Source organism: Alexandromys fortis, unplaced genomic scaffold, assembly GCF_014885135.2.
Source record: "Alexandromys fortis isolate MF-2015 unplaced genomic scaffold, M_Fortis_MF-2015_v1.1 scaffold_5, whole genome shotgun sequence".
NCBI lineage: Eukaryota > Metazoa > Chordata > Mammalia > Rodentia > Cricetidae > Alexandromys > Alexandromys fortis.
In genome coordinates, this window is record NW_026067924.1 from 2,349,886 (window position 1) to 2,375,025 (window position 25,140).

Genomic DNA, 25,140 nt, shown 5'->3' on the forward strand with positions numbered 1-25,140 from the left:
GGGGAAAGCGCAAAGCTAATAAAACTCCCAGGGCGCTGCAGCCCGAGGGGGTAACAGCCACAAGCGGAGGCGATCTCCAGTTGGGCAAAAATCCTGGAGTGACTTTGCTGGTCCTGGTTTGGTGGTTACGATTCATTGCGAAAGGGATAATGGTTTCTAATAAAATCGGACGGGGACGAAAAGCAGATCGGATAGTGGCGGCTGTAGTAGCAGGGGTAGGGGGTACTAAAAGTTGGTCTCTTGGCGCCGCCGGTGGTACCCTGCGTACTACGGAGCTTTATCCAAGGCATCTTTGGCTGGCAGGATCCGAAGACAGGCGAAGGGAAAAGGGATGAAATTGGGCCGGGCTAGGGGCCTCTGGAGCAAGGGAGGGTGGTGGAGCTTTGGGCAGAGCTGTTGGGCTAGCAGGCAGGCGTGCGGGCGTGTGTTCTGGGAGCAAGTTCGCGGCTTGAAGAGGCCTTTATACCTGGGTCGGAGCGGCCGGCGGCAGATCGTGGTCCTGGCGAGCAATTGGACTATTGTTGATATGCTAATGAGGCGATTAGGCTGTTGGTGAAGAGCAGGAAAAGGGAAAAGTTTCTACCATTAGAGGGAGATCTCCGAGCGCACACGGGAGCTCTCTAACCCTTCTCTCCTCCTCCCTCCTCGCCCTTCTCCTCCCGGCCCTCCTCCTCCTCTCCCTCCTCCTCCTTCCTACCCTTCTCCTCCTCCTCGCCCTCCTCTCCTCCTCCTCCTCTTGTGCTCACCGCCCGCAGCCCGCACTTTGCGCTAACCTAGAGAGTAGCTCCGCTGGGGTGCGAGGCGCAGAGGGGCAAATCCGATCACGCCGATCCATGAAAATGCTTTGGAAACTGACGGATAATATCAAGTACGAAGACTGTGAGGTAAGCGCGGCGCCGGCTCAGTCATCCTTGCGGCCACTGGCTTGGAGATCGACCCTCCCTCTCCTCCTCCTCTCCACGCAGCTAGCTGCGAAATGCGGGTGGAAAAAACTTTCACCAGCGCTGCGCCCGCCCCTCGAATTCGCCCGAAGAGCACGGGGAAGAAGCCGGAGAGGGTGGACATGGTTCTTGCTTCTTTCACTTTTGTCCTTTGGAGCTCGTGTCCCACTTTCCGCCCCCCCCTTTTTTTTTCTGCTTACTTTTGGGTTTGCCTGAGAGTGGAACTAAGAGACATGCTTGTGTTTTTTTTTTTTTTTAAACAATTGCTGGCAACTAGGCACGTGCCTGCGCACTCCACTGTCTCTTGAGCAAGAATCTGGGGGCACCCACAGTAGCAGGAAGAAAAAAGGCAAATGTTCCCCCTTTCACCTACTCTCTGAGATTAATATTCTCTTTTCTTTCATTCATTCTTTTCTTTCTAAAGAGGTTCCCTTCTTGCATTTGGAGAAGGGTCCACACACTTCGCTCTGACCTGGGCCGCACCTCCCTGTAAGCGAGTTCGGCTTGGGAGCCCTCAAGTCAGCCTCTGGGCTCACTCCTTAGCTCCTACGTTTCTTGAAGTTCTAAGCAGTTTCTCCCGCCGAGCTATGGGGTGGACACACCCCAATGGTGGTGGCTGGGTGCAGAAGCACTACCGGCCTCTCTGTGTCACGGGGAAACTTGTGCCTGCGGGCACTTAGCTGCGGGACCCTGAGAATCCTGGCGTGACTGTGGATCACCTCCGGTTTTCGAGAGTCCGCTGGGACCACAGAGCTCTCCCCTTGGGGATACATTTTAAAACTCAGGGCCCCAGAGCATGACTTTTGAAACAGCCAGGGAGGCATGGAAAAAGAACCTTCCGCTTGCAGGGATCCGGGCCTCGACCTTGGTTTTACAAACCCCATTGAAAGGAATTGATGAGCGCGTGGTGCAGTGGAGGGGTGGGAGACCCGTGATTATCCAAATAAATATGTAGCAGTCTTGACATCTGCTGTTCTTCTTTTGCTTTATTTCTTTTCCCTTTGGCATTTTGAGCTGGGGATTCCGGCAGAAGCGTCTGTGCGCGGGCACAGAGGCAAGGATTCTGTCTTGAAATCAGGAACTGGGTTTGTGTGAAGGAAGTGTCACCCACTCCCTCCCTTTTTCCTTTTTTATACTATCTTGCGTCTTTCTCCTTTGTGGCACCCCCTTTACCCCTTCCCATCCCCAAGCAGGTGGATGGGACACCAGGTGGCACCCCATCAGGATCTGCGCATCTCTGGGGGCTCCTGTGGCGGGCCAGAAGGAGCGCGGGGAGCCCACGTAGGACCAGACACTTTGTTTTAGAGGCTAAGGGTGCCTTTTGCCGACAGGCCTAGGCACCACTGATTTTCTCTTAGAACAGTTCGTTTCTTAGGGTTCTGAGTTCCTTCCCCAGCCTGGAGATTTCTTTTTTACTTTCTCGGAGCCTAAAACTCAGTTCTGGTTGCCGGGGTCCTGAGTGGGAGGGTTGATAGCCCTCGCGTGGTTCCACACACCCAAGGGGTCTCGAGGGGTAGGGGGTGAGATGAATTTGGACTCCCAGAGAGACTCTGGAGGTGGGTGAGAGTGGGTGGGTGATGAGAATGGAGTAGGAAAGGAGAAAAAAAAAAGTCTGGGCAATTTGAACAACTTTGGTGGCGGCGGGTTAGCTAGCGCTAGAGCAGGGATTTCGGGTTTCCGAACGGGCTTGGAGTTGTCTGATTTGGCTGAGGCTCTGCAGGGACACGCAAGAGGCGAGGTGCCGCTTGTTCCGACAACCGGGCGGGTAGACTGGCAGCGGCGACGCGCGGGGAGAGCTAGCCCTGTCATCTGGGGGGTGTCGGCGGGAGTGGCCCAGCCAGTCCGACGGGTTTGTGCCGGGAGCCGCGAGCCCTTGCCAGAGGCGCCTAGGCTGGGCCGCTTCGCGTCTGTGCGCGCCCGGGGCTGCGTCCGGGCTCCCGCTCCCGGAACCGGGTCCAGGGACCGGGCGAGATCAGAACAGTCGCAGGCGAGGAGCTCACGGCCCCGAGGTCCTAGGGAAGGCAGCTCGCGACCGGGCGTAAGGCAAGGGTTGGAGAAGCGGGCGGACCGGTCTCAGGCGGGACGCCTGGTCATGGAGGAGCAGCGCGTCAGCGGGCAGCCGAGTCCCGAGTCCCAGGCCCGGCCGCGCAGCAGAGAATCCCGCGGCCGGAGAGCGGCGGGAAGCACCTCCCAGACGCAGAACCCGGTGGGCAGCCGCGCGCGGGTCCCGGGAGCTCCAGCCCGCGGCGCGCGACCCCCGCTCCATCCCGAGGTCTGCCCCAGCCTTTTAGGTCCGATTGTCCTCCCTCGCTTCCTCTCCCCTCCCCCTCCCCCGCGGGCTCCCCCTCCGCAGCTCCGGCTCGGCCCCCTCCTCCCCCTCCCTCCCTCCTGCCCTCCCTTCCTCCTCCCCGGAGCTCCCTCCTTCCTCCCTCCCTCTCTCCTCTCCTCTCTCCTCTTGTCGCCCACACTTTCTTTCTCGCGCACGCACGCAGACACATCTTCCCTCTTCGCGCTCTCGCCCCTTGGCCTCCCTCGCTCGCCTTCTTTCTCTTTCACTTTTGCAGGCCCTGCAACCTTTTAAAATGTTGCCCCTTCGCTGTGATTCGCCAGACGCCGCGCCGCGGCCCCCCGCACGCTCGCCCGCTCCCTCCGTCGCCCGCTTTTTGTCTCTCGCGCTCCCTCTCCCCACCTCCGATTTGCTACACTGAGACTCCCGTCAATGACTGCATTGAGAGCCGGCTCCGGCGCGAGTTGCCTCTCCGCTTCACGCTCGATTTCCAGGCATTCTTCCCTTATTAAGTATTCGTGTAATATTAATAGTCATGAATATCTGCTATTAGGAGGCTCCAGGAACGCTGCCCAGCGCGGTTATTAGAAGCTGAAGTGAAGCCGCCGCTAAGAAAAGAGGGGGAGACACGGATTAAGGAACACTCACAGACACACACACACGCACGCGCGCGCGCGCACACACACACACACACTTTTCTCTCTTTTTTTTGCATTTTTTTTTGTTTGGTTGGTGTTTTTGTTTTTTTCTTAAAGAACTTTGAATCTTAACCGATTGCGGCAGGATCGTGGGTTTGACCAGCTGAAGGCGCCGCGCTACTCGGTGGTACAAGTTCGGATGGATCCGAGCGGGGCTCCGACGCTCGCGGGAGCGTCCGCGCGGTGACTGGAGTCCTGGGTGGCGCGGGGCTCTCAGAGTCTTTTGTGTGGGGCTCTCTCGGGCCGCCCGGCCGCCGGGTGCTCCAGGCGTGGTGTTTTTTGGCATTTTTGTTTTGTTTTTGTTTTTTTTTTTTTTTTTCCACCCTGACTGGTTACCCCAGACTCTTCGCAGATGTTAGTTCACAGTTTTTCAGCTATGGTGAGTCCCATCCCACCCCCACCCATCCCTGTTTCCTTAGGAATTCTGTTCCCGAAACCCGCAGCCGAGTTACTGCCCGCGATCCAGGGCTTCTTGGCCCGGGTTCCTAGTGGACAACTCTTTCCATTTGCATTCCTATCCCCCTTTCCTCCTTACTCTGGCTCTTTCCATCCCCCAAACCCAACGCGTCGTCACTACCCTGTCCCTGCTTGACCCGTCGGCTCACGCAAACCTACCCCGCAGCTCTTTCCCTGGGCCAGTTTCTCGCCTGGTTCCTCTTTATTTCCTTGTGTCTTCGCTTGTTCCAGAGCCGCTCTCCACATCTGATGCTTAATCCGTCTGTAGGGGAGTGAAAGACGCCCCGGTGCATCCCCTAGCCCGGGGCCTTGAGGCTGAACCTTGGAGGGTTCCGGGTCTCTGGAACCCACTCTTGGCTTGCTTTGAACGTAAAGTGAGGGGTTTCTTTTGCCCTTTGGGGCTGGGGTGGAAGGGGCGGGGGCCTCCGCCCCGGGGTGCTCCTCTTTCTTGTAAAAAGAACCCGGTAAGGCAGATCTGTCTATTTTAAACCCTGGCTCGGCGTCCCTTACTCCCCATTCATATCATAAAACAACCCTGCCGTGTAAAAACCTCCTAACAGAGGAAGCGGAAAAGACAGACCCCCCCCCCCTCCGCCCCACTTCAACCATGCAGTTAAAGCCTTTAAGCTGGTAATTTAAACGTGTGCTTTCTTACGGCCCCTGTGCGAAACATGTTTCTATTTAAATAGTCGTGAAATGGTAATAGTCTTTGAAGGTTTATGATTTTTTCCCCCTCCAGATTAAAGGAAGAGTAAACAATAACGCAGTGGCAGACAGGTTCAGATCCGGGAAAAGCAAAGGCCGCTTCTGCTGTTTAATATTTAGTGGCTGTTTGAATTTTGCTTAAGGGAGGTTTGGTACTGCGGGTATTAAGGGCATCCTTTTCATCTCCTTTCCTCCTTGGAGAAGAATGTCTGGGAGAGTCTGCTGTACCCCTAGATTTACATATTCTGATTTCTTTGCGTGTTTTGGAAAGGCCTGCTCCACGTCTTGGGTATTTTCCAATGCGAACAAATGTAGCGTAGACACCCCTCCACCCCAGCGTCCTGCAGAGGGGAATGGGTGATTTCCCCAAACCGGCTTGGGGCATGGATTTAGCGGGGGCAGCTAACTCTGCGCTCATTTCTTATTCTTTCCCTTTCGTCTTGCTTTCTTCCAGGACCGTCACGACGGCACCAGCAACGGGACTGCACGGTTGCCCCAGCTGGGCACTGTAGGTCAATCTCCCTACACCAGCGCCCCGCCGCTGTCCCACACCCCCAATGCCGACTTCCAGCCTCCCTACTTCCCCCCGCCCTACCAGCCCATCTACCCTCAGTCGCAAGATCCTTACTCCCACGTCAACGACCCCTACAGCCTGAACCCCCTGCACGCCCAGCCACAGCCGCAGCACCCGGGCTGGCCCGGCCAGAGGCAGAGCCAGGAGTCTGGGCTCTTGCACACGCACCGGGGGTTACCCCACCAGCTGTCGGGCCTGGACCCTCGCAGGGACTACCGGCGGCACGAGGACCTCCTGCACGGCCCACACGGGCTCGGTTCCGGGCTCGGGGACCTCCCGATTCACTCCTTACCTCACGCCATCGAGGACGTCCCGGTAAGAGGCGGTACTGAGGGCCGCGGGGAGGGAACGCAGCCCTAGGCTCACCTGCCCTCCCGGAAGCTTCACGGAGCCCAGGCCTGCGGGGCCTTGGTTTTCCTCAATAATAATTTAATTGGGACTGGGAAGTGATACTCACTTAAATCACTGGATTTAAAAATGAAAAAGTAGTTGAGAACAATGCTTCCTGGGGCTCGCACAACAATGCCTGGGTCACCACTTCGAGCCAACACAGAAATGGATCAGGCGATTGTCACTCTTCATTGTAGCGTCTCTCTCCGTGACAATAAATTGTGTAGATTGTGGGGGAGGATTTAATTCCATTGCTGAATGTGTTGTGGGGATTTCTCGCTGTTCTAGGAAAGAGGTTAAATTTAGCCCAGAGAGCTGCTGCTCAAAGGCGCACACAAAGTAAAAGAAAGTGTGAGAGACTCAGGAAAAAGGTCCTTGAACCGGGTTTTATAAGCATTAGTGAAACCCAGAAGTTATGCCTCCCCTATCCTGATCAAAGGGAAGCAAGTAGCAAACCCAAGCACAGGGACCTTAAAATGCAGCTTTCTTCTCTTCCTGGGGGTGCTAAGTGGTGACCTCATAAATCATTAGCTAGGTTCCCAACGCCTATCAGAATCTGCTACACTGCATATTCAATTAAATGTTTGGAGACTATTGGGCGCTGCGTTGAGTTCTAATTCAGTTATCAATAAATGCGGTTTAAAATGATTTCTAAATAAGGACGGCCTCAGCACATGTACTGTTTACAATGTAACTCAGACTATTGATAATTTGAAAATACTTTTAAAAATTAAATTTCAGACAGCATCTCAACTTCAGGTCTATAAATTTATGGTTTTCTCACAATGAAATGGAATTAGAGTATATATATTAATTATCATTATATATATAATAGTTATATATATATTAAATGCTATAAAGGCTTCTGTTAAAGGTACTTTTCTTCGGAAAGGAAATGTATCTGGATGTGATTTTTGCTTAAATGCTATTTCAAATTACTGCATCAAATATAGCAGCGGTATGTCTGTTGACAGTTTAATGATTGCCGAATTAGATTGTAAGGAAAACGGCCACATGAACTTACCTGATTGCCTGGCAGATTTAAAACGTTCTTGAAGTTCTACAGGAAAATAGAAAATTTATTACCTCTCTCATTTAGCCCAGTTAATCACTGAAATTTGTTAGTTATGCTTAACAGCCTTGCATGGAACACAGGAAAGCAGGCACTTGATCCAATGCAAGGCTTAGTGAGTTGTGTGTGTGTTGTATGTGTGTGTTCATATTTATATGTTTTTAGAAAATGATGCTTAGTGAATCTGAGGCAATATTTCATAAAATTAATTTTGAACAAAACTCGAAGTTATGATGATTTTAGTTTTCGTTCTCATAGAGTCTCTGAATTCTTTTCTTTGCCTGCTTTCTGGGAACACTCCAATAGCAAAATAGTATCTTAAGCCTGTGCATTGGAAATAGGTTCACTTCTGCAAAAATATCCTGTGGTTGGTGGGGATTCTTCATAGCTGTGTGATCACTCTTTGTGCTGAAATTGGTCAGTAGGAGAAATTAACCAAATGATCATATAAAAACAAGAAACTCAGTTGCTGTTCTTCCCACCCTCCCCCACCTTTCAAGGAAAAAAAAAAGATCTTTCAAAGGAATTTGGGTCAGGAAAAGGGTTGTTTTCAATTTTCTCGTGGCTGCCACAGTTAACTTTTGATAAGAATGACTGCTAAATATTTAAGAAAATCAAGTCAATGGTGAAAATTATTTAATCATTAATATCTCAGTGGGGTTTTAAACTTAACAGTCTTCCCTGTTTGGACAAGGTCTAGCTAGAAATAACAGAAATAAAAGTATTATGCCACAGTACATTTACTTTATGGGTTTAGGGTGCATGCATAAAGGGATCATATTTCCCTATATAGTTAAAACACAAGAACTGCAGCGGTAGTCATTTCTGAACATTTCTCAATTTAATTATACTTAAATCCAGAAGCACTTTAGGCAAGTTACAAATGAGAGCATTGAGTATAATAAAACCTGTAATAAAGCAACTTAGTACCATCCACCCGGAATCATTGCGATCAGGCACAATTAACAGGAGCATAAATCCAAGACAGAATGGAAAATGTTCGAATCAGTATTATTGTTGGACAAAGACTAGAGAAGGAAGTAATAGTTTTTTAAATGGCAATGCCTGTGCTTGGTAACGATTGCGAAATCTTCTCTCTCAGCAACCCTGGTGCTAATTTGTAAACACAGCCAGACATTATATTGCCTGTCAGTTTCTGCATTAGAAAACATGATTTCATTTTACTTTCTAATCACGTTTTGATTCTAGCACACACACATACACACATGCACACGTATACCCATCCATCTGTAAAAAGAGAGGGAGACAAGAGAGACAGAGAAAGGGGGGGGGTGCGCCCCACACTGCTGCTGGACAACGGGAAGGCAGCCTCAGAGGGTTTTTGTCCCTGATAGTTCCATAGTCCCACATTCCTGCCAGATTTACTGTAGGCAGCAGCTTTTTTGAAAAAAAAAAAAAAATTCTAGTTTTCCTTGAGTGAAGGTGTGTGTGTGTGTGACTGTGTGTGTGTGTTGGTGCTTTGTTGCGTTACCTGCAGGGTTTCCAACAATCTGCTCTTGCTCCCGCCCCTGTCATTTCTTCTATTGTGTTTCCTTGGCCTTGGCTGCCTGGACACTGGGATCCCCGAGGTTCCCAAGCTGCTTAGAGCTGCTAAAGCTAGGTGCATTTCTAGAGGTTGAGCTGCCTGTGAGAAAGATTAGGAACTCCCAAACTTCATTTAATTTTCAAAGAAAGTTTTATTCCCCCTCCCGTCCTCTTCAACGTGGATTATCTGCAGGGGTTGTGGGGAGGGGGAGGGAGGGAGAAATGGGCTGTGGGCGTACAGTGAAACCTCTCGAGTTTTAAACCTCTAAATTCAGTAAGCCAAGATGAGATGTTTATATATAAATGTCATTATGGGGGGGCACTCCCATCCTCCACCTTCCCCTCCCCCACCTTCCAGGGAATATTCATTTCCTTTTGTTTTGATTATACACTTACATTCATGTGTATCCTTTTGTTGCAGCATGTAGAAGACCCGGGTATTAACATCCCAGATCAAACTGTAATTAAGAAAGGTAAGCCATTTCCTTCTGCATTCCAAGCATGTCCTTACAGGCAGAGTGCTATTTAAAAGAACTTGCCGGGCTGTATTTATTTTTTTTCAAATAGGATTTCCTAAAGGCTCAGAATTAACAAATAGATAGGCATAGAAGAACAGCGCTTAAAGAACCAGCTTTCGGGATCTTGGTAATGGCAACAGGCTAGCTTTGTTCAGATCACGATTTCGGTGCTGAATTTAGTTTAATCATCTTTGGACACAATGAAATGTGCGAAAGTTGACCTGATTTGGAAGTGGCATTTCAATTTGGAAATGGTTTCATAGTTAATTCATTGTGTGGAGTTAAAGGCCATGAGGGTTAAAAAGTGTATCAAGCTGAAATAATACAAATAATTTAATATTAATGAAAAGACAGATGAAAAAAAAAGCACTCTATTGGGGGAAGAAAACTTGCATGCTCTCTGATTTTGTTTCTAGTCTCTTGATGGAGTCTCGGGGCTTTAAAACTTGGAGAATTAGGTTAACAAAAATTTAGCTTTTGGTCAAAAGTAGCATCTTGAAGATGCTACTATTGACCTACGTATTTAGAAAAGAAATTGTTAAAAATGTGTTACGTGGTTTGGATGAATTTATCATCTGCATTGTGCTTAGTGGGTAGAAATAAAGTTTCTTGCATTAAATGCAGTAGCAGTATTTTTTGTTGTTGTTGTTACGGGGGAAATAATTTCAGGGTTCTAAGGCACCACCAAAGGACGATGGTAGAGAAAATGTTCTCATTTCTAACTCCAATCAGTATATTGTTAGCTAGTTTAAAGTTTCATTTTTGCATTTGTGAAATCTTTGTCATGTCAAATTAGATGTACAAGGGATAAATCTTAAGAGGTGCTCTTTCCAAGTCGACATGATAATTGGCTCTTTTATTAGTAATCTCTCAAGAGTTCGTTTAACTCCTATTGTCTCTATTAGCCTCCCCAGAGCTATTAATGTCACAAGTGATCTATCCAAAACCTAGAGCCCCTCACCTCCCCATACGACTAGAATATCCCCCATTAACAAAACAAAAAATAACAATAACAAAAACCATGAGAAGCGTTGTGATGAGAATATGTGTTTATTATTATATGTCTCCATGTGGAATTTTAAGACTCAAATGCATTGTACTTAAATGGTTGCCGATGCATCTGAATTATATTGGTATTAAGAAATAGACCCCTCGTTTTGCTTGAATTTGTTTTCTAACAATGGTAGGTCCAACAATGAAGAGTTTATGGTTTTAACTGATTGGATGTCCTACCCCTCATCCCTTGGAAGGGACTTAGGCAGACAGGGTTCATTTAGTATTTGCTCAACAAAAGGATGCATTCCTAGTGTTCAACTGTAGGCCTATTCTTGAGTCCCGTTAAAAACTGGGCTTGGAATGATCTCCAAAACCCGAGTGTCTTTCAAAATGGAACATAAGGGCCTATCGATGAAAAGACGTTCGTGTTGTGTGTGACAACAGAATCCGCCACTTGCCAGTCAGCTAAATGGAATGTCCATTTAACCATCGAAGCTATCCGCTGGTTTTAACGGCAATTTCTTTCCGCACTGAGCCTTTCGTCCGCAAAACTCGGACCACATCAACCCTGCCCTGGGGTTTGCACATGAAACCCACCCGCTGTCTCCCCAAACAAACACCATCTCCATCTCTCCGGAGCCCTCCGCGAGCCCCGGGGGTAGCGACAGCACCAGCCACCTCTAGACAGCTTGCAGCAAGGCTGATGGCAGGAAGCCTCTGCGGGATTCTTGAGCTGAGCAGCGCGCGGTCGGCCGGTCCCCTCAACACGCGCGTCTGTCTCCGCAGGCCCTGTGTCCCTGTCCAAGTCCAACAGCAACGCCGTCTCCGCCATCCCCATCAACAAGGACAACCTCTTCGGTGGCGTGGTGAACCCCAACGAAGTCTTCTGTTCAGTTCCGGGTCGCCTGTCGCTCCTCAGCTCCACCTCGAAGTACAAGGTCACGGTGGCGGAAGTACAGCGGCGCCTCTCACCGCCCGAGTGTCTCAACGCGTCGCTGTTGGGCGGAGTGCTGCGGAGGTGAGGCTCGGCCCCGCCCACCTCGCCCCGCCCCGCCCACCTCGCCCCGCCCCGCCCTGCGGACGCGGCCCCAGTGCGCCTGCGCGGGGCAGTAGCGGTCCGGCTCGCTGGCAGGAAAAGGGGCGGGGAGTAGAGGGGAGTCTGGTGGGCGGGGCTAGAAGTGTGTTGGGGTGGGAAAGAGTGAGGCGGCGCGCCTGCGCACTCCGGGGACTCGGCTTTCTTCAGCACGCAGGCGCAGCTCTCACTGCTGTGGGCTCAATCCCTGCCTTGACAGCCATGGGGCGCCGTGCAGCTGCCTTTTCCCTGGTTGCGCACAGGTTACAAGCTCAGGAAAACTTCTGGGCTCCTTGCTTTGCCTTACCACACTGTAGGGTCTCTGATGGGAACCGGCCGCCCTTGAGTGGGGCCTGGTTCCCAAGTAAAGCAAGAGAATGACTTCTGCTTGCTGCATGCTTCCCCTACCCTGGTTGCTGGCGTCTCCCTCCTGAAGGCATCCCCTACCCCCAACCCCAGAGGCGCTGGCTTTTGAGGGTTCTGATTTACTGTGATATGTGACAGGCAGTGTTCAGGGCACATTTCCAGTTTCTATTCATTATATGTAGTCGCTCTCGGGGACTGCATCCGTTAACACAGGATTCTCACCTCTGAGGTGGAGTGAGCCCTTTAGTAGAGAAGATTTCACAAGGGCCAGTTGTGTGTCCTTCTCCATCTTAGAAGTCTACCCAACGGTGTGAGTTGTAGACTTACTGTTAGTTTTGACCAAAAAGTATGTCTCTTACTATCTTCTCCATATAAGACCATAATTCACTAACTTTTTTCCCTGGAGGTGGGCCTTGGTGGGTACAGCCCACCTACATCCTCTTAGAGGGTTTTGCAGAATTAATATCAGCGACTCCCATTTTCATTCAGTCATTTGGTTTTTTTTCCCTGAGCTCTTTTACCGCCACAGATCTTTCTCTGCCCTCTGCTTTTTCCTCCCCTTCCCCCATCACCAATATCGGAGACTGCTTACCTAAGGGAGTATAATCTAATCCACACAATTAAAGAACCACTTGAGTAGGGAATAAAATCTGAAATTAATTAATTTGCTGTTTTATTTAAACAATTTATCTTAACCACTTTCTGATTATGGGAGTCTATTTAGACATCTATTTAGAAGTGCCTCCGTTGTCTCTGAAATCGGGGAGACTTTTGAAGGCTGCTCTCAGCCCTTCATCCTTTTGGCATTTCCAGTTACGCTCCTGACGTGGCGTGTAAACAGTTGTCGAGATGCATTTCCCATCGGGACCAAAGCCAGAGCATGAAATGTGAGCGTGATGATAACTTTGGTTACTGGGAACAACCTAACAGCAGACCTTGTGAAGACAATTTAAAGACCCCACTGGGCTTTATGTTCTTGTAGCAACAGGGAAAACACACAGTAATCAGCTGATCTCAAGAATACCTCCAACTCCAGAGTTCAGATGTGTGTGTGTGTGTGTGTGTGTGTGTGTTGTTCTTCAGAGAACTGGAAAGTGAAAAGCTCCCAACCTGCCACAGTAGTCGCAACTGTAACTGAACACAGTGGGTGCTTTACAGTTGGACAAGCCTTTATATCCTATGATCTTTCTGTACAGTTAGTTCCTTAGGCTCTTGTCCCCTGCCTTGGGGTCCTGCCTCTCAGTTTTTAAGAACATGTTTCAGGAAGTATTCAAAATGGCTTTAATGTGACGAAGAGCAAGTCAGTATTTTCTAAATCCCTGTCTCCACGTGTTTATGAAACAGGGCGAAGTCTAAGAATGGAGGAAGATCTTTAAGAGAAAAACTGGATAAAATAGGATTAAATCTGCCAGCAGGGAGACGCAAAGCTGCCAATGTTACCCTGCTTACATCTCTAGTGGAAGGTAAGCGAATCCACTTGCTAACTAGAAGGGAATTGTTGTCTAGGCAAATGGATAATATTTAGTGGCCAGATGTTGGAGTGTGTTTTGTGGACTTGGATGGTTTCACCTTTCCATGGAATATAACTGTAACTGGAAGTGAGCAGAATTTCTGGGGTGTCAAGGAAAAACAAGAAACAAAACAAAACAAAATGTCCAGAACCTATTTATATACACTCATGCCTGTATGTTGCTCTTCCTCCCTCCACAAACTTGCCCTGTCCTCAGCACAAATCTGACCTAAACAATGCACAGATTTAAGAGTTACACACTCCCAGGGTTCCTGCCTCCTCTAAAGAGCTCAGCGGTAAATCACCTAAGTTATTCTGACATCTGCATTTGAGAAATGCGTGACCATTACTTCCTGAATTAATTTGGGAATCTTTGACCTGCATCCTGATTTAAGACCATCCTGAAAGCTCAGGGTTCAAAGCCCTTGTAGGTTGTTGTTTTCCAAACATACACGTTCTCATCTCTTGCTTCACTGTGCTTCTTTCTCTCCAGGAGGGGAAGAAAGTGAGCAATTTTAGAATTTGGATGGTCATATACAGAAAGAGAAAAAGAGGCAGACACATTGTCAAAGAGTTTCTTGTGGCAGGTTTTTAGCACACGCCCTTCCAAATTCCTTAAGCCAAAACACCATCCCTGTCCAGTTATACAAAACCTGTCGCCAGAATCTGCTCACATTCCTGCCTCTTAGATTCCTAACTTTTTCTGCTCTTCAGTTGGTGTAAGGTTGGGATTCAGGGCTTGGGTGAATGCATGATTTTCTTATGCTTTTTGTGGCATGTGTTATATCTCATGTTAATAGTAAAATAAAAAGATAGTGATTTATTATTCCCAGGCAGTTTTAAGGCTGCATTTGTATTTCGGCGAGGCAGATTTATCTTATTTGCATAGTGTGTTGGGGGAGATACTGCCACTGCATACAAGTTTTTTTTTTTTGGAAGTTTCTAGAAAGCATCTGAAACAAATGCTTCTGAGGAGGAACGCTATGATTTCCATGTGTTAAATGGTGTTGAATATGATGATAATGTAATTTAAAAAAGAAAAAAAAAAACAACCCCAGCCATTGTTCAGGTCCCAAAATTCAAATACAGCTACATTATATTAAAATAATGGTAGTCTGTAGAAAACCCACTATTCATATCCTACCCCCCAAATTATACATCATGCAAGTGGTGGTGGCAGCTGAGGATGGAGTGTGAGAGTTGGTCTGGGTCTGGGGGTTGAGAGCTGCAGCAGGGAGGCAGTTTCTGGAGAACTGTTATTGTTTGTGATCCGCTCCATTTTATGGAAACAAGCTCTGCGGAGAGGGCTTTGATGCTCTAATTGGCGCATGCGTTCTTCCGGAGCTGGAGCTAATGGCAGGAAGCCCTGCAGTAAAAACCAACTGGTTCAGGAAATTAAAACCAAAGATTCGAAAATCAACAACACAGACAGACTCAGTGGAGTGACCCTCAAATCCTCCTGGTTAATCGGCTTGGATGAACAGATAATTATATGTGATCAAGTTAAAATGTAAACTCTCAGTTGTTCCCTTGCTGAAAAGCTCGAGGAGTAATTATGAACCATCATTGATGAATGTGTTGAGAGGTGTGAGTTTGGGACAGCGGGGGCCATTTCCAAGCGGAAGTTGGGGAAACCAGTTAGGGATGGGTAGGGGGCGAAAAGGGAGGATTAACATTCTCAAACCATTTTGACCTTGTAAGCCAACTTGGCACTTTCACGGGTGAGTACAGTCTCCAGGTCTCACAGAGGAGAAATGTCTAAAGTAAGAAAACAAGGGGTTTCTGTTCCTTCCAACTTTTAGGGAAGAAAGTTAAGGGAGTTGGGCGTGGAGAGGGAAGGGAACTTTGATCCCAATTTCTTCCTTCTCTGGCCCTTACTTCTTCCCTCCTCTTACCTCTTGCCAGGAGAAGCAGTCCACCTAGCCAGGGACTTTGGGTATGTGTGCGAAACTGAATTTCCTGCCAAAGCAGTAGCGGAATTTCTCAACCGACAACATTCCGATCCCAATGAGCAAGTGACAAGAAAAAACATGCTCCTGGCTACAAAGTAAGGCATTTACCTCTGCTGGGTCTAGGCTGTTCACTGTCAAAAGAATCTCAGCCTGTGCTTTCTTCTCTTTTCCATTCCTATGGAGCAGCTTTTGCTGGGAATACCGAGGGCAGAGCACAGACATGAACGAGCACAGTCTGCTTCCCCGAGGAAGCAGAGTGTCTTGTCAGTGTGTGCCCTGTGTCCCTCCCCCCCCCACTCCAGTCTCTGTCTTATTTGCTAACTTTTAACTGAATGGGAGTGTGCGTGGTATGTGGCAGGCATTTCACTGAAAGGGTGTGGATTTGTGACAGCGTTGTTTCATGGGGGGGGAAAAAAAAACAACAGAGTCAAGTCCTCAAAGGTACCCACCAGGCTCGCCTAGGTCCACATTTTGTCTTTATCAGCATGTTCGCCAAGGGCAAAGATTAAGCCGGGACCTGCAAAATGTGCCATCCCAAACTGCCCTACTTTCCCCTCCAATCCGGATTCCACTTTTCCATTCCTTTCTAGCCTCCAAAGTCACCCCCTCCACACACACACACATGCAGAGACAGACAGCTTCACAGTCACACTTAACCTGTAGTTTTAGCCTACAGGAAAGCTGTCAAACGTGTTTCAAGATGGCCCAAGTTTATCTTCCCATAGGTGCCTGGGCTGAATAGACTTCTCCTGATTGACGAGAAAATGACTGTCTTGATATGTTTTCTGGAAACTTAGAAGGCTTGTTTAGAAGTCCTTAATTATCCAAAGCTGGTGTCGGCAGAGGGCACAGCAGCAGAGAATTGTGAGGCTGAGGCTTGGGCCTGGTGCCATTGCTTCCTGGGTCACCATTGCAGGAAGGCCTGCTAGAGCTGGCTTCCAGGGCCAGCCAGACTTCCTGGGTCTTTGAGTCAGTCTGTCACCCAAGAGCTCACATTTTCTACTAGATTTGCTGACCACCAAACCACTGGGGCACCCCTGTCTCTGTCATCCAGTCTTGGGGTTGCAGATAGAAGCCTTCAAGTTGGACTTTTGCATGAGTTCTGGAGATCCGAACTCAGGTCCTTAGCAGTATGGTCGAGCCTTTACCCAGTGAGCTCTCTCTCCAGCCCCGCTGTTGTTTTTAAAAAGCCAAATTTGCCTTTCTGTCGAAATTCAAACCTCACTTGGTTTGAAGGTCAGTGAGAGCAGACACCAGTCCACCACCTCTGACTGTGGTTCCTTTGGGGGTGTGGGAGGCCAACTCCGGTGATACTTTGAAAAGCAAAACTGATGGTTCTACAGTCCTGAAGAGGGACCTTGTGTTTCTAACTTCCGGTGCAACTCTACTTTGTCCTCATCTAGCCCTAGCCTGTAATATGCTTTCCTATGTTCAGGGTGTTTGCTGTGAATGAGAAAGATCCATGCAGAAGTTTGTTGTGCCTGGGGGGTGGGGTGAGAAGGGAAGGTCTTTTTGAGGTAGGAAGGGGATCCATTTAAGGGAGGAGAGATGGTTTAGCAGTGACAGGCTTCATCCTTCTGAGTGCCTGGTTTAGGTTCCTGGGGGTGGTGGTGGGGCCTAGGTGGCAGAGGGGACTGCAAGGAGAGGTGCTTTTTCCTCTGCCTCTAAGGCCTGACTGGAGCTTCACCTTGCTCTCTGTTCCCAATGCAGACAGATCTGCAAAGAGTTCACTGACCTGCTGGCCCAGGACCGATCTCCCCTGGGGAACTCGCGGCCCAACCCTATCCTGGAGCCTGGCATCCAGAGTTGCTTGACCCACTTCAACCTCATCTCCCATGGCTTCGGCAGCCCGGCGGTGTGTGCAGCGGTCACCGCCCTGCAGAACTATCTCACCGAGGCCCTCAAGGCCATGGACAAAATGTACCTCAGCAACAACCCCAACAGCCACACGGACAACAGCGCCAAAAGCAGTGACAAAGAAGAGAAACACAGAAAGTGAGGCTCTCCTCCTACCCCGCGCCCACCCGCCTCACCGGCCCGCGCCCCCCACTCGCCCTTCCCCCACCCGGCAGGTGACAGCTCCGGGACCAGCCACTCCTACTGCTGCTGCTACGCCGCGCTGCCGCGCCGCCCCTCGTCCCCGGTCCTCGGGACTGCTCTCGACTGCCAGTGAGGCAGCCGCTGCCTACTCAAGCGCCCTGCCTCAACTTCCCCATCAGCACCAACACTCCCTTTCCCTCATCTGGAGCCTAAAAGAACAGAACAGGTCCTGAAGCCAGCAAAGAAAAGTTCTGTCGCGTTTGTGAACCTTTTTTTTTTTTAAAAATCAAATCAACAACAAACATTAAAACTTTTTTTTCTAAAAAAAGAACGTTAAAAAAATTAAAAATATATGAGCTTCATGGGACTAACTCATCGCCTTCCCTTGCATACTTCAGATTGTAGCCATACTTTAAAAAAAGGCAAAGAGGATAATGACATTTTTATCAGTATTGTGAATAAACTTGAACACAAATACAGAAGTTCTATGTCCTGTCTTCAGTTGTAGAAGTTGTCTCTGCAAGGTGCCCACTTGAACTTCCTCTGATGACACAATCCACACTTCTATAAGGGAATCAGTGTTCACGTCTCTGTATATATTTATTTATGTGTAATTTAATGGGATTTGTAAATATGGTGAGTCTGTTTTAAACCTTTTTTTTATTTATCTGGTGATCTCGTTTACCTCCTGTTTAGTGGGTTTTGGAGCCTCCCTATTAGTTCTTCATGTGGTTTTACTTACTTAGAAACCCAGGGTTTGGGTGATTTCCCCCTCCCCTTCTGGAATTCATGAAGTTAGCCCCTTGGTAGCATGTTAATGATGATGAAGAAACAGCTGAACAAAACTTTTTAAAAGTAAAATAAAATTTTATATATAATTAGTATTCCATTTAGATTTTCATTGAACTGAAAGGAAAAAACAGAGTGATATTGGGACATCATTGGAGAGATTTTTTTTTAATGGTTTGATAACCCTCCTATGGAATCGTGGGGAGAAAAATAAAGTTTATTTGAGTTCCTTGTGCTCCCTTAAAAGCGTCCTCTGAGCAATAAATGAATATTGTCTTTAAACCAAGGGTTAGGGATTTCTCTGTGCTCTCTCTCTCTCTCTCTCTCTCTCTCTCTCTCTCTCTCTCTCTCTCTCCCTTTTTGTTCCACTTCAAGCATTTGCGACCACCTGGTATTCCGCGTCTTCACTGGCCACATTGGAAGCAGTTCTCGATGTACTGTGCTGAGTTGCGCTGGCAGTCGTTTCCATGCCTGTCAATGTATCATAGTCCTTTGTTGCCCAGATAAATAAATATTTGATACGCTTTATGTCGATTTTTTTTTATTCAGTGGCTGTCTTTACCCAGGCGTATTTTTGTTCTTGGCAGTATTTTTTATTCAGTATGGTTACAGTAATTGAGTTTAACTCTCCCTTGGCAATTGCTCTTTGCAATAAGCAGCTGAACCCATTGTTTCCCTCAAGTATAATAAAAACTTACTTTCAACTTGGAGTTCAGAGCAGGGTATCATTTAGATATTCCACTGAGTCTGTATTCAGACAAATGACACAATAAAACCCAATGTATTCTTTTGGATAAAAGATTGTTTGTACTGCTAAAGGAATGACGTCCTATTGCTTCCTGACTGGGGGGCATTAACTTTATTATTAAAAATAAAGTTTTATTTTATTTATGTTGATCCTTTAGCTTTTCATTTGCATTTTGGAAGCCAACATATTTAAACCCTCAGAACTAAACGCTAGGAACGACAACGCTGGTGGCATGTGGAAGGACCAAAGATGCTCTCCCTCCCATAACTGCATTCCAATCTGTCTCCGAAGAAAGCTCAAATGGGAAATGATTAGTTCACTAGCACAAAGGAGATGCGCATTTTCATCTTCCCTTGTTTGCCTAGGCTTTTATGGCTTAAGCTAACCCTATCTCCCTGGGAGGAGGAAAGGTGCCAGAAAGGTACGTGGTCCACAGAAAGAGAGGCCAGTTGCCCCCATTTGCTTTAATATTTCATTTAGAGATGAATTCGCTACTGGAGCCAGTAGAGGGGAATGGCAAAGTAGGTGGGTCCCCAGAATCTCCGACACCCCCTCCCCCTCCCCAAATGCAGACACACCCTTTTCTATCTCCACACAGCCTCAGAAGTGAGGTGGAAGGGGGTGGGGGAGGGCGGCCCATGCAAGGCTTTCCTATCTGTCTTCCACAATAACAGGACTGTGTGCCTGCTCTGGGGGAAAGGGAGGACCTTCTTGCACAGGAAGATGGCGAGTCCAGAGCTTTTGTAAATGGAATTTGTAATTCATTGCCTTGGAAGTGAGGTGGCTTTTTATTTGACTTTTTTTTTTTTAATATTTTAACAGAAATACGGAGGTTGGCTAGGTGGAAGGTTTAGAGGGAACCTGTGTAGATGGCCATGCGGAGAAGAAATGACTTGTGTCCCTGTGCTTTGGCATGCTGAGGACGAGAAGGCAAAGGCAAAGGTCTTTCCCGAGTGTCCATTTTTGCAACCTTTTCCTTCTAATCTCCTTACGGAAGGCAGTGTGAAATCAATCTCCACCAACCAACGAGAGTTGGTGGGGTCTAAATTCTATTTTCCAAAGCCAGAGAATTCATAACAATAGTGGGTTAAAAAAAACCATTTCCGATGGAAAGTGTATTCTCAGAACGCAACGCGGCAATTGTTTTTTTTTTTTTTTAAAGTGGTTATTTATTATTTCCTAGAGAGACTGGTTAACTGTAACGTAGATGTAACAAAATAATGAGGCGAATGAACCCTAACTGTACATACTGTTGACAGAAACGAAATGCACACAGCGTCGTAGCAGGTGAAGTGAAGCATTGTCTATCAGGACTGCTTTTCTTGGCTGCATCTCAGATTGTGTGGGGGATCCTAACCTCAGGCACAATAGCATTCGTAAACAGCCTTCCATTGCTGCTCTTTCTCCAATGACACATAAATACTCATTTTAAAACGAAAACAATCTTATTAAATACCATTCATTCAGAGCTGGATTTACAGATGCTTGTTACATTGGAAAACCTGAACCCAATATAATCTTTGCATCCCAGGAAAAGATAGAAAGGAAATGGTGGCTGGAACAGGACAAGGTGAAGATAAACAATGGTCCACAACTGCGGAGAATCAGTAATTTTGATTTTGCAGTGGGACTCATGATATTGCCATTGTTTTTTAAACAATAAAATTAAAAGGAGTTATGAACATTACTGGAGGTGATTATAATTTTTTTTTTAAATTGAGATAACCAAGGGCTATGTGAATTTTGGCTTTTTCTGTTGTAACTTAATCTTCCCAAACACGTGAGGATTGCTTAACAGGCCCCAGTGTTTACGTGCTAACAACAAAGATTTTCTTTGGATTAGACCAGATCAGGATACATAGTTGAATTATAAAGATGCTCGCCAGACTATGCTAATTACCACACCCAATTTTCATGGAAACACAATGCTCTTTCTAGGTGGCTAGTCAGAGTCACCCTCTCTATACTCCCTTTAAAAAGCACAATCCAACCCACTCCTCCCCAAAATCGAATATTAATACAATTTGTGTTCTTGATGGAACTACCATCAGGACTGCAATGCCCCGCAGCTGAAATAATATTTAAAATAGAAGGGATTTGACATTTGAGAAGTCAGTGGCTGAAATACCCAGTTGTACTTAGCTAATTCAGTCCTTAACCTCTGGTTTCAAATAAATCAATTACAGTCGATTCCACTTCAGTTCAGAAGTGCACAGGGTTTTAGTTAATTGAATACATTTTATTCACTTGCTAGGAATATTCATTTATCAAAATTCCAAATTTAATGTACGTTTCTTTACAACTCAGGTTATGTTAGACTGCACAATCAAATCCAATTTACCTGGATTCCTCCAAATCCCGCTTAAAATCCAAATTTTATCTACTCTAAAAAAAAAAAAAAAAACCAATGTCTCCAGTTCCTTCAACCCAAAGGGTGTTCACAATAACTCTATGTAAGGCAGGAGAGTTTCCTCATAAAGAAAAAAAAAAGCATATGGTCACCAGGCTTGTTCTAAGTTTAAATAGGTTAAAAACAAAGCTGGATTACTCCATTTTAAAAGTATAGACTTGAAATTAAAAAAAAAAAAGACCTGCATGGTTTCTATTAGAGTTTTACTTTGTTGGACAGGTACTCAGCATTTTGTGGTCTTAAAGTCATAGGCTACCTTCTTAACTCCAGCCCTTCCCTTGTCTCCCACCCTAGGGCTTTTTGAGAAGTGCACGAATTAAATAGGAACTGTTAAGCAAAGCAGGACAGTTGCATGTGCCCACATGAAGTTGTGCTTTAAGCAGATATTGATGTATGCAGTGTTTTATATTTATTGTTTGCAGCATCCTGCTGGCAGCCGTTTACTCTTTGGAAAGGAAAGGGGTTAATTAGCGTCATTATCAATCACTAATGCTTGCCTAACGTGTCCAAAGAATAATCAAGTTAGAGGAGGGCATGAAGCCAACAGCTGCTTCAGCCCAGTTACAGATCTTTTAAGCCACTCAGTGATGGCGTGGAGGGGAGGCTGGGTGGGGGACAGAACCTCCACTGCCTGGGTAAAAGGGCTATAAAAATCAGGTCAACTCACTAGAGGCAGAAGTAACAATACATATAACCAACATTTCCATCCCTGAGTTGCATACAGGTGCAGAGATGGCTGCAACCAAGACAAGATGATTGAAATTTGCTCTTATTTATTTGATTATCCAAACTGGAGACTTGAAGAAACAGATCCACATTTCCTTATTGCTAACTGCTGAATGGGAAGAGGGAGGGAGGGGAGAAGGGAAGGAGGAGGGAGAGAGAAAAGATAATCCAGGAACACAAAAGCCACCTCCCAGCAAAGGTCAATAATTGCTCCACCCTAGAAGAATAAAATCACTGAGCCAGTGACGACAGCGTTTCTTCTGCATCCTGTCTTAGGATATATTGGAATATCCGTCCTTGTAACTTTCAACGAGCCATTCTTTCCTAGACTAAACTTGGCTCAATAGCTGAACTGTACAAATATGTCACCTCTGCTCCCCGCTATTCTTAAAGACACTGTCCTCCCTTTGGCCCACCTGGGACTAGAAACTGAAAGTGTATCCCTCTTGAGCATTCCTTCTAGGAGATGCAGATCTTTAATAACCTAGGGAACCACGAGTCAGAACTAAAGGTGTCATTAATGATCCATTAATGATCGGAGTTGAGTTAACTGCCTCTCCGGAGGTAGGGATGAACTAAGTCAGGATAGACAATTTAGAAACAAGTGAGCAGTGCAATTGAATGGAACAGGGATGTGAGGACATGGATTAGACATATTCCCAACCAAATCAAGCTATCTCCAAAGAAATAATTGGACTGCAGGGTTGTCTATAGGGTGGGGAGATAGAAGTATGCTGGACCAGAAAAGTGTGTAATTCAAGTATGTGGACAGTTCCCAGTTGAAGACAGAAAGTCTGCTGTGTATAAAAAGAGGAAGGAAATGGGGTTGTAGGATGGGTGGAGGGGCTCAGAAACAAAACTTTATGTTTTGCAAGGTTGTGCTTTTGTTTTGTCTTTCATGGCAGGGAGGGAGCAGCAGCAATTTAGTTTTCACAGAGCATGCTTCTTTCTGGACAAAACAGCAATGCTAGCATGGCGGAGCAAAGTGTGGAGCAGCAGACAGTGGAAGGACATGAGAGATTCCCATACTTAGAGCAGGCTCTTGCTTCCTCTCTGTCTTTCACAGGAATAGTCAGTCTGCTAATCTTGAGCTTTGTGGATAGACTTTCCATTTCCACAGTGCCATTAACTTAGAAGTGGGGATATTTTCAATTGCAAGGAAGGATTTTCTTTTCTTTTTCTAAAGTGACTCAAATCATGCAATGATTTGCCCCATGGAAATAAAGGTCATGTTTTGTCACTGAGGAGGAGGAGGCTCTGTGATAGGGCACTTTGCTAGATCTTGGGGTGCTAAGGTCCATCAGCAGCACCCCAGAACCAAAACCAGACAAAGAGGACCTCCATTTTTTGAGTTCCAACAACAGTCTTAAACACAAACCCTCCATGTGATCCCATCCATTGAGCTGAAGTTCCCAGTTAATCAGACTTTCAACTTCACCAACCTAGACCACTTTTTCTATCCAGAAAGAAATCTCTGGGTACTTACTCTTTCTAGACCATTGCTCTTAAAACTCCAGCGTATCCTGGGGATATGGAACACACACACACACACACACACACACGCGCACACACACACACACACACACACTAAATTTAGCTAATACAGCTTAAAATAATTTTTTTTTTCCCGAGGCACCGAGTTAATGCTAGGATCAAATTTCCGTTTGCTTTGTCAGCTACCAAATCCTATTTCAAGATGCCCCTTGTCTTTTGGAGCCCCAAGTCTGGGCTGTGCTTTTGTCTACTGAAGGGAATCATACTTGGAGGGGGGCTGTACCTTGTGCACCTCCTGGCGGGGGGTTTTATCCAGCACTCCTTCTGCTAAAGTCACCCCAGCTCCCCCCACCCCGTTTCCACAAGCCACCCTGGTTAGACCTCCTTGTACTGGGGGCAATTCACAAAGTGATTTTGTTGGTTTCGAGGTAGAGGTGCTATGCGGGTGGGAGGTTCGAGCCCAACCTGGGATGCCCATGGGGCTAGGGAGGGACAAGGTTGGGGCTCCTGCAGCCGCTATAGTTCGGAGAGTGCAGCTGGGAGGTCGCCTGCCACCTGAGCGCCCAGGTTAGATTCAATTAAACGGAAGCACAGGTCTGAGAAAGAGTTTTGAAATGGCTCCACCTCCAGGATTTTTCTGCCTGGATTGGGGGTGGTGGTGGTGGGGTTCAGAGAGAGCTGGAAGGTTTGGAGTTAGGGTTCTCAGGGCCCCTTTTTTTGGGGGGGGTCGACTCTAATTAATGACTGCAGGCAGGATTTGGGAAATTTTGTGGCTCCACCAGACCCAGGATGTCACCAAGTTCCCTCACCCCTAGCCCAGGGCTGTAAACAGGCCGGCACCGTTTCCCTCTGCCACTGCCTTCTAGGAGCTGTCAGCCTTTAGCCCATGGCACCGATTTCTGCCTCACACTTGTCCCTAGGCCTTTCTTCCCCTACACTTAGAACGTCGCGGGTCCAGGGGCTCTTGTCCATTGACTCTGTACTGTACCCATCAAGATCTCTCTGTTTATTTTAACAATTTAATTCATCTTCCAATACCGGTTTGAGAGAACATCTCAGCCTAAACTAGTTAACAGTGTGGAAACGCCATTCATCTGACTTGTTCTGGGTTTCCACACCCAAGCCTGAGTGTCTCAGTTGTACGACCCTAGAAGAAAGGCTTGGGTGGCGCAAACATTTGGCCCATTTGCACCTCTGAGATACACCCTCTCCACTTCCTCTCCTTCGGTCGGTCTGTCCATCCTTCCCTCCTTCCTCTTCTCTCATCCTCCTCCACCTCTCCCTCCACTTCTTTCCTCTTTCTCTATTCTTTGTAAAACCCACTCTGACTTTTCGGGGACGGGGGGGGGCGGGGAGACAAGCTGGGTTGTATAAAGGAGGGGGGCTTCGCAGATAGTTGATATTCCGGGTCCAGCCGCTCTCCGCGTTCCCATTCTCTAAGCTCAGCCGGGGGGAAGTGTCGCCCCGGGCCAAACATATGCTTCTTTCCAGCGCGCTAATCCACCTTCAGCGTGGAGGCGTAATTGCTCGAGTGTCCATGGATTCTCTGCGCTTTGTCCCTCGCTGGCTCCCATCAGCCCTGGCACACGCCATTTCAATCAAATCTTTTCAGAAAACTGTCTCCTTTTATCAAGTCCCAGCCCGTGCGAACGACGGGAGCATTTAACAAAACACCCTGAGTGTTCTGCCGGCCTCCCTTGGCCCTGAGCTGGGAGCTACGTTCATAGCTACAACTTTTCACCGAGTTCAGTGGTGGGGAGGGGGGAGAGAGAGAGAGAGAGAGAGAGAGAGAGAGAGAGAGAGAGAGAGAGAGAGAGAGAGAGAGAGAGAGAGAGAGAGAGAGAGAGAGAG

The 25,140-nt window shown here is 47.4% G+C and overlaps 1 protein-coding gene across 2 annotated transcripts; it reads left to right on the forward strand.

The window, feature by feature from the left end:
• The first annotated feature begins 763 nt into the window (after positions 1 to 763).
• Positions 764 to 17,640, forward strand: Tfap2a (transcription factor AP-2 alpha). 2 transcript variants are annotated; one of them, XM_050142375.1, is made up of 7 exons: positions 764 to 884; positions 5,542 to 5,976; positions 9,090 to 9,141; positions 10,969 to 11,200; positions 12,965 to 13,083; positions 15,036 to 15,177; positions 16,793 to 17,640. In XM_050142375.1, exons 1-7 carry the CDS (start codon positions 834 to 836, stop codon positions 17,079 to 17,081), a joined length of 1,320 nt encoding a protein of 439 aa, XP_049998332.1. In that variant the 5' UTR covers positions 764 to 833; the 3' UTR covers positions 17,082 to 17,640. The 2 variants fall into 2 exon arrangements, with proteins under 2 accessions (XP_049998332.1, XP_049998333.1); XM_050142376.1 differs by lacking the exon at positions 764 to 884 and adding an exon at positions 3,450 to 4,305.
• Positions 17,641 to 25,140: the final 7,500 nt, after the last annotated feature.